This window comes from Cetorhinus maximus, chromosome 4, assembly GCF_964194155.1.
Source record: "Cetorhinus maximus chromosome 4, sCetMax3.hap1.1, whole genome shotgun sequence".
Taxonomy (NCBI): Eukaryota; Metazoa; Chordata; class Chondrichthyes; order Lamniformes; family Cetorhinidae; genus Cetorhinus; species Cetorhinus maximus.
Window position 1 is genome coordinate 179,470,602 of NC_135882.1, and position 13,108 is coordinate 179,483,709.

A 13,108-nucleotide genomic window follows, 5' to 3' on the forward strand; every position below is an offset into this window, starting at 1 on the left:
AATTACACAGTAAATGACAGAACCCTTAAGTGCATCGACGGGCAGAGGGATCTGGGTGTACAGGTCCACAGGTCACTGAAAGTGGCAACGCAGGTGGATAAGGTAGTCAGGAAGGTGTATGGCATACTTGCCTTCATCGGCAGGGGTATTGAGTATAAAAGCTGGGAAGTCATGCTGCACCTGTATAGAACCTTGGTTAGGCCACACTTGGAATATTGCGTGCAATTCTGCTCACCACATTACCAGAAGGATATGGAGGCGTTGGAGAGGGTGCAGAAGAGATTTACCAGGATGCTGCCTGGTCTGGAGGTTATTAACTATGAGGGGAGGTTGGAGAAACTCGGATTGTTCTCACTAGAGCGACGGAGATTGAGGGGTAACTTGATAGAAGTTTACAAAATTATGAGTGGCATGGACAGAGTAGATAGTCAGAAGCTTTTTCCCAGGGTGGAAGAGTCAATTACTAGGGGACATAGATTTAAGGTGAGAGGAGAAAACTATAGAGGAGATGTGTGGAGCAAGTTTTTTACACAGAGGGTAGTGAGTGTCTGGAATTCGCTGCCAGAGGAGGTGGTGGAAGCAGGTACGATAGTGGTGTTTAAGAGGCAGCTTGACAAATACATGAATAGGATGGGAATAGAGGGATACGGACCCCAGAAGTGCAAAATGTTTTAGTTGACGGGCAATATGATCGGCGCAGGCTTGGAGGGCCAAAGGGCCTGTTCCTGTGCTGTACTTTTCTTTGTTCTTTGTTCTTTGTTCTAATCCCTTGAGATCTCTCCTCTAATTCTGGCCTCTTTTTTTATTTATTCATTCATGGGATGTGGGCATCACTGGCTAGGCCAGCATTTATTGCCCATCTCCAATTGCCCTTGTTCACAGGCCATTTTAAGAGTCAACCACATTGCTGTGGACCTGAAGTCACATGTAGGCCAGACCAAGTAAGGACAGCAGATTTCCTTCCTTAATTGCACATTCCTGATTTTAATCGCTCCACCATTGGCGGCCATGCCTTCAGCTGCCTGGGCCCCAGGCTCTGGCATTCCCCACCTAAACCTCTCCACCTCTCTATCGCACTTTCCTCCTTTAAGACTCCTTAAAATTGGCCTCTTTGAATCAGCTTTTGGTTATATGACCGAATATCTCTGTGTGGCTCGGTGTCACACTCCGATAACGCCTCTGAAGCACCTTAGGACATTGTATTACATTAAAAGTGCTACATAAATGCAAGTTATTGTTGCTGCAGGAGCCAGTGGTCATTATTCAGTGGCCACAGATAACATCCTCCTTTTAAACATGGAGCACCAAAGCACAAAGCCCTCCTCGTGCAGCTCACTGGAATTCAGGCTCATGGGCTGGTTTCCTGTTCAATCTTATTCAAACTCTGGATACAGGTTGTACCTGGAGCACCTCCAGGGGCACTGATTCCACCCAGTCGTCCGTCACTTTGAGCCGATCATAAACATTGATGAGAACCTCGATCGTCCGTGGAGACTTTGAGCAGAACTTCAACACCTGGTACCAAGACAGAGAAAAGTGTAAGATTGGCATGGCAGGCTGGGGTCACTTGGTGCAGGGCGGGTTGGGTGGGGGGGGGAGGGTATATGTGCCACCCAGGTCGGGGGGGGGAGTGTGAGGAGTGCGTGGGGATACATTACACCGGGTCTTGGGTTTTATAAATCGAGGCAGCGAGTACCAACACAGGGAAGTTTTGATGAACCTTTATAAAGCTCTGGTTAGGCCACAATTCGGGAATTATGTCCAGTTCTGGTCACCACGCTTTAGGAAGGATGTGAGGGTTCTTGAGAGGATGCGGAGGAGATTTACCCGAATGGTATCAGGGATGAGGGGTTTTTAGCTACGAGGTTAGGTTGGGGAAGCTGGGGTTGTTCACCTTGGAGTGAAGGAGATTGAGGGGAGATTTGATAGAGGGGGACAAGATGATAACAGGGTTAGATAAGGTAGAGAAAGAAAAAAAATGGCAATTCTGAGGGTATGAAAGCAGAGCCGGCTGAAGTGAACTGGCAAATGAGGTTAAGGGATAGGTCAATAGCGGTTCAGAGGCAGACGTTTAAAGGGATATTTCAGGATACACAGAATAGATACATTCCAATGAGAAAGAAAAATCCCAAGCGGAGGGTCCACCTTCTGTGATTAACTAAAAAAGTTAACGACACTATCAAACTTAAAGAAAAAGCATATAATTACACAAAGACAGGTGACAGGTCAGAAGATTGGAAAGAATATAAAGAACAGCAAAGAATGACAAAAAGATGAATAAGGAGGGAAAAATTACAGTATCAGAGAAAACTAACAAGTAATATAAAGACGGATAGAAAGAGCTTCTGTAGATACTTAAATAAGAAAAGAGTTAACAAAGTGAGTGTTGGTCCTATAGAAAGCATCCAGGGGATTGGTAATGGAAAATAAGGAGATGGGAGATGAATTGAACAGGTATTTTGCATCAATCTTCACTATCGAGGATACAAGTAACATCCCGGAAATAGGTATAAATCAGGAAATGGAAGGGAGGGAGGAACTCAGGAAAATTACAATCACCAGGGAAGTGATACTTAGCAAATTGTTGGGGCTGTGGGGCTGACAAATCCCCAGGTCCAGATGGACTTCACCCTCAGGTCTTGAAAGAAGTGGCTGGTGAGATAGTTGATGTGTTGAATTTTTGACAATTTCCGAGATTCGGGAAGGTTCCATGAGATTGGAAAATAGCAAATGTCACTCCTTTATTCAAAAAGGGAGGGGGAGACACAAAGAAAAAAACATTAAAAACAAAAAGCTAAAAGCTACTGCGGATGCTGGAAATCCAAAACAAAAAAAAGAATTACCTGGAAAAACTCAGCAGGTCTGGCAGCATCGGCGGAGAAGAAATCAAAATCAACTCGAAACGTTAACTGATTTCTTCTCCACCGATGCTGCCAGACCTGCTGAGTTTTTCCAGGTAATTCTTTTTTTGTTTTAGAAAAAAACTATAGGCTAGTTAGCTTAACATCTGTCATAGGGGAAATATTAGAAGCTGTTAATAAAGCTGTTTTAGCAGGGCACTTAGGAAAATTCAAAGCAATCAGACAGAGTCAGCATGGTTTTGTGAAAGGGAAATCATATTTAATCAATTTATTGGAGTGGTTTGAAGGAGTCATATTTGCTCTGGACAAGGGGGAACTGGTGGATGTACTACACTCAGATTTCCAGAAGGCATTTGATAAGGTGCCACATCAAAGGTTATTGCAGATAAATAAAAGCTCATGGTGTAGGGGGTAACATATTGACATGGATAGAAGATTGGCTGGCTAATAGGAAACAGAGGGTAGGCAAAAATGGATCTTTTTCTAGTTGGCAGACCATAAGACGTAAGAGCAGAGGTAGGCCATTCAACCCATCGAGTCTGCTCCACCATTCAATGAGATCATGGCTGATCTGATAATCCTCAACTCCACTTTCCTGCCTTTTCCCCATAACCCTTGATTCCCTTACTGATTAAAAATCTATCTCTGCCTTGAATATACTTAACAACCCGGCCACTACAGTCCTCTGTGGTAAAGAATTCCACAGATTCACTACCATCTGAGAGAAGAAATTCCTCCTCATCTCTGTCTTAAATGGATGACCCCTTACTCTGAGATTATGCCCTCTGGTCCTGGACTCTCCCACAAGGAGAAACAACCTCTCAGCATCTACCCTGTCAAGCCCCCTAAGAATCTTATATGTTTCAATAAGGTCGCCTCTCATTCTTCTAAACTACAATGAGTACAGGCCCAACCTACTCAACCTCCCCTCATAAGAAAACCCCTCTATACCCAGGATCAACCTAGTGAACCTTCTCTGGACTGCCTCCAATGCCAGTATATCTTTCCTTAGAAAGGGGGACCAAAACTGTTCACAGTATTCTAGGTGTGGTCTAACTAGCGCCTTGTATAGTTTTAGCAAGACTTCCTTATTTTTATACTCCATTCCCTTTGAAATAAAGGCCAACATTCCATTTGCCTTCCCTATTACCTGCTGAACATGTATGTCAGCTTTTTGGGATTCATGAACGAGGACTCCCAAATCCCTCTGTACTGCAGCTTTCTGCAGTCTTTCTCCATTTAGATAATATTCAGCTCCTCTATTCTTCCTGCCAATGTGCATAACCTCACATTTTCCCACATTGTATTCTATCTGCCGCATTTTTTGCCCACTCACTTAACCTGTCTATATCCCTCTGTGGACTCTTTGTGTCATCCTCACCACTTGCCTTACCACCTATTTTTGTATCATCTGCAAACTTGGCGATAGTCCATTCACTTCCCTCATCCAAATCATTAATATATATTGTAAATAATTGAGGCCCCAGCACTGATCCCAGTGGCACTCCACTAGTTACCGGTTGTCATCCTGAAAATGCCCCCTTATCCCAACTCTCTGTCTTCTATTAGTTAGCCAGTCCTCTATCCTGCTTGTTAACTCCTCAAAGAATTCTAATAAATCTGTCAGACATGATTTCCCCTTCATGAAGCCATGCTGACTCTGTTTGATTATATTATGAATTTCTAAATGCTCTGCTATTACATCCTTTATAATAGACTTCAATATTTTCCCAATGACAGATGTTAAGCTAACTGGCCTATAGTTACCTGTTTTTTGTCTCCCTCCCTTTTTGAATAAGGGTGTTACATTGGCAGTTTTCCAATCCTCTGGGACTTTTCCAGAATCTAAGGATTCTTGGAAAATTCAAACAGTGCATCCACTATCTGTGTAGCTACTTCCTTTAATATCCTAGGATGCAACCAGGGCCAGGGGACTTATCGGTCTTTAGTCCCATTAGTTTCCCTAGTACATTTTCTCTAGTGATAGTTAATGTTTTTATTTCCTCCCCCTCTTTTTCCCCTTGATTATTTAGTAATTTTGGAATGCTATTAGTGTCTTCTACTGTGAAGACTGAAGCAAAGTATTTATTCAACTCCTCTGCCCTTTCCTGGTTCCCCATTATTATTTCCCCAGCCTCATTCTCTAAGGGGCCTATGTTCACTTTGGCCTCTATCTTCCTTTTTATATATTTAAAGAAACTCTTACTGTCTGTTTTTATATTACTTGCTAGTTTACCCTCAAAGTTTATTTTCTCCCTCTTGATTATATTTTGGTGATTTTAGTTGGTTTTTAAAACTTTCCCAATCCTCTGGCTTACCGCGAATCTTTGCCACATTGTATGTCTTTTCTTTCAATTTGATACTATCCTTAATTTCCTTGGTTAACCACGGTTGGTTTACCCCCCTTCCTAAATCCTTCTTCCTCACTGGGATATATCTTTGTCGTGAGTCATGAACTATTTTCTTAAACGTCTGCCATTGTTCAACAACCGTCTTTTCTGCTAAACTCCTTTCCCAGTCCACTCCAGCCAACTCTGCCCTCATTCCATTAAAATTACCCTTATTTAAGTTTAGCACAGTAATTTCCAACCCAAGTTTCTCACTCAGACTTAGTGCTAAATTCTACCATATTATGGTCACTGTTTCCTAGGGGATCTTTTACTCTGAGATAATTTATTAAACCTTCCTCATTACCCATTACCAGATCCAAAATAGCCTGATCCCTGGTTGGATCCACAACATATTGTTCTAGGAAACTGTCCCGAATACACTCTATGAATTCTTGCTCGTGGCTACCTCTGGCAATTTGATTTTCCCAATCTACATGGAGATTAAAGTCACCCATGGTTAATATACTGCCTTTTTTACATGCCCTCATTATTTCCTGATTTATTCTCTGTCCTATAGTATAGCTACTGTTATGGGGCCTATAGACTACTCCCACCAGTGTCTTCTTCCCTTTGTTATTTCTTACCTCCTCCCATATGCATTCTACATCTTCTAGGCCAAGATCGTTTCTTGCTATTATACTTATTCCATGTCGTACTAACAAAGCTACCCCACCACCCTTCCCTTCCTGCCTGTCCTTTCAAAAAGTCACATATTCTTCAATATTTAGTTCCCAGCTTTGATCTCCTTATAACCACATCTCCATAATGGCTATAAGATCATATCCATTAATCTCTATTTGTGCCATTAATTCATTTATTTTGTTCTGAATATTATGTGCATTTAAATAAAGTCATTAATTTTGCCTTTTTACCATTTTTTTCCCCTTTGACCCTATTTGCTACTTTTTTTTATGTGTGTACACTCTGTCCCTTCCTGTCACATTCTGGGTACCATTACTTAAATAGCTGCCCTACAATGCTACCAAAATGTTTTGCTATGTTAGCCTACATATCCCCTCTCCAGAACCCTCCCCCCCCTCTATTTGGTTTATAGCCCTCTCTGCAGCCCTGATTATTCAATTCGCCAGGACACGGGTCCCAGCACGGCTCAAGTGAAGCCCGCCCCACCAGAACAGCTCCCTCCTACCCCAGTACTGGTGCCAGTGTCCCATGAACTGAAACCCATTCCTCCTTCACCAGTCTCTAAGCCATGCATTTAACTCCTTGACTTTATTTACCCTATGCCAGTTTGCCTGTGGCTCAGGTTGTAATCCTGAGATTATTACCTCGGAGGTTCTGCTTTTTAATTTAACTCCTAACAGTTCAAATTCTTTTAGCAGAGCCTCTTTTCCAGTCCCATCAATGTTGTTGGTACCAATGTGGATAATGACAACTGGATCCCTCCCCTCCCACTCCAAGTTCCTCTCCAACCCTGAGGAGATGTCCTTAACCCTGGCACTGAGCAGGCAACACAGCCTTCAGGACTCACGCTCACGGCTGCAGAGAACAGTATCCAGCCCCCTAATTATCCTGTCCCTACCACTACTACGTTCCTATTTGCTCCCGCTACTTGAATGTCTCCCTGTACCACGGTGCCGTGGTCAGTTTGCTCATCCTCCCTGCAGTCCCCACTTTCATCCACACAGCAGGATGTAACGAGTGGTGTGCCGCAGGGATCAGTGCTGGGCCCTCAGCTTTTTGCAATTAACATAAATGACTTGGATGAAGGGAGGAGCAAGGTATGGTGGCTAAATTTGCTGATGACAGAAAGATAGGTAGGAGAGTAAGTTGTGAAGAGGACAAATGGAGGCTACAAAGGGATATAGATAGGTTAAATGAATGGGCAAAGATCTAACAAATGGAGTATAATGTGGGCAAATGTGAAATTATTCATTTTGGCAGGAAGAATAAAAAAGAAGTTTATTATCTAAATGGTGAGAGATTGCAGAGCTCTGAGCTTCAGAAGGATCTGGGTGTCCTAGTGCATGAATCACAAAAGGTTAGTGTGCAGGTACAGCAGGTAATTAGGAAAACTAATAGAATGTTACCATTTATTTTGAGGGGAATTGAATATAAAAGTAGGGAGGTTATGCTTCAGTTATACAGGGCACTGGTGAGACCACATCTGGAGTATTGTGTACAGTATTGGTCTCCTTATTTAAGGAAGGATGTAAGTGCATTAGAAGCAGTTCAGAGGTATACTAGACTAATACCAGGAATGGGTGGGTTATCTTATGAGGAAAGGTTGGTCAGGCTAGGCTTGTACCTGCTGGAGTTTAGAAGAGTAAGAGGCAACTTGATTGAAACATATAAGATCCTGAGGGGTCTTGACAGGGTGGATGTGGAGAGGATGTTTCCTTTTGTGGGGGAATCTAGAACTAGGGGTCACTGTTTAAAAATAAGGGATTGCTCATTTAAAACAGACAAAGAGAATTTTTTTATATTCATTCATGGGATGTGGGTGTTGCTGGCCAGGCCAGCATTTATTACCCATCCAACTTGCCCTAGTTCAGAGGGTATTTAAGAGTCAACCATATTGCTGTGAGTCTGGTGTCATATGTAGGCCAGACCAGGTAAAGATTTCCTTCCCTAAAGGGCATTAGTGAACCAGATGGGTTTTTACAACAATCAACAATGGTTTCATTGTCATCATTAGACTTATAACTCCAGATTTTTATTGAATTAAAATTCCATCCACCTGCTGTGACAGGATTCAAACCCAGGTCCCCAGAGCATTACCCTGGATCTCTGCAATACTAGTCTAGCAACAATACCACTATGCCATCACTTCCCCTTCACCAAACTGGATCAGTAATGATCTTATTGAATGGCGGAGCGAGGTTGAGGGGCTGAGTGGCCTCCTTCTGCTCCTAATTCATATGTTTGTATGTTCGTCAGTATGTTTGTATGTTCGTCAGTATGTTTGTATGTTCGTCAGTATGTTTGTATGTCCGTATGCAACTGTGGGTCTGAGCAGAACTGGATTCAGTGTCCAAGGTGGATCTGACCAATCTCTCGCCTTGTCCCATACTCCTTCCCTGGTTGGGGGTGGTACTGGAGGAAGCTGAGAAATTAGACTGAGTTGTAGAAGATGGGCAAGTGAGCAGAGCAATTGGAATTTATTACAACAGCAAATAGGAAGGAAAAAATTGGCAACACTCATCACAAATAGGATTGAAATAGCAACGGATGAAGCTGAGAGCCAGGGGGTTATGTAGAATCAGAAAATGGTGCAACATGGGAGGACATTCAGTCTAATGTCCTGGCTCTTCTGTACACAATTCATCTCACTCCCCTGTTTGTTCCTCAAAGTGCTATACATTTTTCATTTCCAAATGTTTACCCAGTTCCCTTTTTGAAAGTTATTCTTCTAGGTTAAGGCAATGTCTTAGAAACTGTTTGTTAACCTGTTTGCCTGTAAACACTATATGTCTCCAAAAACGAATGGGCACATTTCAACAAAACTTCATGCACGGATAGGCTGTGGTCCAAGGAAGAACTGATTCATTTTTACCGAGGATACAGATCCAGATCACAGAATCTTCACAGTCAAGAAGGAGGCCATTCGGCCCATTGAGTCTGCACTGTCTCTCTGAAAGAGCATTCTACCTAGTCCCACTCCCCTGCCTTACCCCTGTAACCTTGCACATTCTCTCTTTTCAGGTAACAATCCAATTCCTTTTTGAACACCTCGATTGAACCTGCCTCCACCACCCTTTCAGGGAGTTTGTTCCAGACTCCAACCACCCTCGGGGTGAAAAAACTTTTCCTCACATCACATTTACTCTTTTTACCCATTATTGTGAATCTGTGTCCTCTAGTTCTTGATGTTCTCTAGAGTGGGAACAGTTTCTCACTATTTACCCCATCCATACCCCTCAGGATCTTGAATATATCAAGTCTCCTCTCAGCCTTCTTTTCTCCAAGGAAAACAGTCCCAACCTCTCCAATCTACCCTCATAGCTACAGTTCTTCATCCCGGGAATCATTCTTGTGAATCTCCTCTGAACTCTCTCCAATACCTTCACATCCTTCCTCAAGTATGGTGCCCAGAACTGGACACAGTACTCCAGATGAGGCCTAACTAGTGTCTTATACAAGTTCAACATGACCTCCTTACTCTTGTATTCAATGCCCCTATTAATAAAGCCGAGGATACTATATACTTTATTGACTGCTCTCTAAACATGCCCTGCCATCTTCACTGACCTATGTGCATATACACCGAGGTTCCTCTGTTCCTGCACCTCCTTTAGAGTTTCTCCCTTTATTTTATACTGTCTCAACATATTTTTCCTGCCAAAACGAATCACCTCACACTTCTCTACATTGAGCTTCATCTGCCATTTGTCTGCCCAATCCACCAGCATGTCAATGTTGTTTTGAAGTTCAAGACTATCCCCATCACAGTTGACAACATTTCCAATCTTCACATCATCTGTAAATTTTGAAATCATGCCCTGCACACCACAGTCTAGGTCATTAATATATATCAGGAAGAGCAAGGGTCCCAACACTGACCCCTGGGGAACTCCACTACAAACCTTCCTCCAACCTGTAAAACAACCATTTATCACTGCTCTCTGTTTCCTGTCATTCAGCCAATTTTCCCTTTTATTCCATGAGCCAGAATTTTGCTCACAAGTCTGTTGTGTGGCACTGTATCAAATGCCTTTTGAAAATCCATATACACCACATCAACAGCATTGCCCTTATCAACCTTCTCCGTTACATCCTCAAAAAATTCCAGCAAGTTAGTTGAATATCATTCTCCCTAATGAATCCATGTTAGCTTTCCTTAATTATCCCACACCTGTCTAAGTGACTGTTGATTTTATCCCAAACTGTAGTTTCCAGAAGTTTCCCTACCACTGAAGTCAAACTGACTGGTCTGTAGTTGCCGGCATTATCCTTGCACCCTTTTTTGAACAAGGGCTTAACCTTTGCAATTCTCCAGTCCTCCGGCACCACCCCTGTATCTAAGGAAGATTGGAAGACTATCACTCGTGCCTCTGAAATTTCCACTCTCACTTCCCTCAGTATCTTCGGTTCTTGGATTTTTTTTTAAAGTCCATTAACATTGGGAGAGAGGGCAATTGGCTTTTACTTAGAATGTTGTTGATTGTTTTGGAATGTTGTGGTGCAATTTTTCACAGCTGCCAAAATGTGAGCAGAGTTTTCAGAGCAGGTTGTTGAGTATGGATTGACCTGAAGCCTCCTCAGTGAGATGGATGCTCTTAATAAAAAGATTTATTTTTTCAGCTTTGTTGTTACAGTGCATCAACCAGCAAGGGAAAATCCTCAAGGAAGAGCTGCGTAACTGTAATAGCGTTGAGTCAACACAGAATGGTAGAGGTCTGCCTCTACTGAGTGCACTCTTCATTTGCTTCCATCACCCTTTCAGGCAGTGTATTCTAGGTCATAACAACTTGCTGTATAAAGAAAAAATTCTCCTGAGCTCTTCTCAGGTTATTTTGCCCACACTGGCTGAGAAACACAGACATCCACGAACACATATTCATCGACACATCAAACACACACATATCAGTCACTATAGGCATACTTACACTGACCAATCCCAAGGGGTTTTTATCTCACCTTAGGAAGAGCTCCTGGCCAGATGCGTATTGATCCATAGTTTAAGAGGGATCGGACAGTGCGCTCAGGTTCATGCTCTAACTTGTAAGCTACAGCCTGTAATGCTTTATGCATAGGGGAATTCCCGCCATAGTCCATGCGGTTGACATCGGTTCCCTTGTGGAGAAGGAGGTCCACCATCCTGTAGTTGGCTATGCGACAGGCTAGGTGCAGTGCAGACTGCTTCTCCTCATCCAGTGCAGTGACGCTGGCTCCATGCTCAATCAACTGTTTACACACCCGAAAATATCTCTCTTCATCCTCCCTGCCTTGGGACTGGGCACACACAGAATGCAGTGGCGTCTGTCCACAGTCATTCATCCTGTTGATGGAAGCTCCATGTTTAAGGTACAAGGTCACGTGCTCCTCCAGACCGAACCTGGCTGCAATGTGAAGAGCTGTGTCGTCTTTATCCTCTGTCCGACTGTTAACGTGGCCGCCAAACTTCAATAAATGCATGGCACATCTGTCAACAACAGCTGCAGTTATACCTCAGCAACCAATCAGAGTTCATTAACACAACCTATTGCAGCCAATCACAGCTCATCAGATGCAATAACAAACTGCAGCCATTATTTTCTTTTGAAGAGATTTTCCTGCCAGAATTTGATTTTGTACAATTAAGAATTCTGGAACTGGGCATTCCAGGGGAGTTCCTCTATTTATGTGTTACTGTAGGATAAAGAAGTCCGACTACATCAGTGGCAGGTCCTGATCTACCCCGTGAAGCCTTATCTAAGACAGACAATCCTACTTGGAAAGGCTGAAGGGCAGCTTCCTTTGCAGTCTGCACTTTACTGGGGAGGCAATAGCAGAAAGTGCCATTAGTTGGAGTGTGACATCCACCACAGGGCGGGATTGGCAGGTGCCTGTTACAGGGGCTTTAGTGGGATTGGCACATCCTGAGCTGCTTAGGGCACATCAAAGGCTTCAATCAATCTGCACTTCACGGATGTATCAAGCAGGGGGCTGATGCCTTGCTTACCAGTGGAAATCACCTCATCACCTTTCCCATGGGCAGCCAGCCACAGTATTAGAGGGGTGTCCAATGATAGCAGACATGCCCATGAATCACAGAATCACAGAATCACACAGTGCAGAAGAGGCCCTTCGGCCCATCGAGTCTGCACCGACATATGAGAAACACCTGACCTACCTACCTAATCCCATTTACCAGCACTTGGCCCATAGCCTTGAATGTTATGATGTGCCAAGTGCTCATCCAGGTACTTTTTAAAGGATGTGAGGCAACCCGCCTCCACCACCCTCCCAGGCAGTGCATTCCAGACCATCACCACCCTCTGGGTAAAAAGGTTTTTCCTCACATCCCCCCTAAACCTCCTGCCCTTCACCTTGAACTCATGTCCCCTCATGACTGACCCTTCAACTAAGGGGAACAGCTGCTCCCTATCCACCCTGAAGCTATGGACCCAACACTAATACCCACATCCTGCATGAGCCACAGTGATTTCCTGTGAAATAAGTTCATGGTGGGAAAGAAATGGGTGGTGAGTTAGTGCAGATGTCAGTGTGAGTGACTGTCCATTCAGCCTGTGTTGTGGGATTGTGGGCAGGACAGTTGACCAGTTGAGTGGATAGAAGGCTTTGCTGAAGATTTTAACAGTGAGCATACACTCTTTGGTTTTTAATGCTGTGATCTGGTTTTGCAGGAATCTCTTCCAGATCAATATCTATGCCTTTTTTTTAATGTGGGCTTCACTGGCTGGGACAGCATTTATTGCCCATGCCTAATTCCCCTTGAGAAGGTGGTGGTGAGCCGCCTTCTTGAGCCGCTGCAGTCCATGTGGTGTAGGTACACCCACAGTGCTGTTAGGGAGGGAGTTCCAGGATTTTGACCCAGCGACAGTGAAGGAACGGTGATATATTTCCAAGTGAGGATGGTGAGTGACTTGGAGGGGAACTTGCAGGTGGTGATGTTCCCATCTGTCTGCTGCCCTTGTCCCTGCTCAATGACTGGCTGCAGCAGCTGGGGGCTGGACGGGCGGTGGGCCCATGTCCTTCTTCATACCTGATCTGTCTCTTGTCCATCCAAATTGGATCATGAGAATGAACATGCATTCCTAGGAACCAGCCATGACACCTTCATTTGAAGGTGTTCTGTGAGGCCAGGAGTGTTTAATTAGGAAGGAAGATGGACAGGAGGTGAAGACAAAGCTCCTGATTCCTCTGAACCAGTTCTGAAGAGCAGCACCGAGAACT

The 13,108-nt window shown here is 43.8% G+C and overlaps 1 protein-coding gene across 1 annotated transcript in view; it reads right to left on the reverse strand.

Moving 5' to 3' along the window:
* The window catches only part of asb10 (ankyrin repeat and SOCS box containing 10), a 41,552-nt gene that overhangs the window by 10,060 nt on the left and 18,384 nt on the right, over positions 1-13,108 (reverse strand). Inside the window, exons 4-5 of the mRNA XM_078539749.1 lie at positions 10,850-11,354; positions 1,402-1,515 (exon numbers count right to left, since the gene is read on the reverse strand). Coding sequence (XP_078395875.1) covers positions 1,402-1,515; positions 10,850-11,354 — 619 coding nt within the window. The remainder of the gene's footprint in view (positions 1-1,401; positions 1,516-10,849; positions 11,355-13,108) is intronic.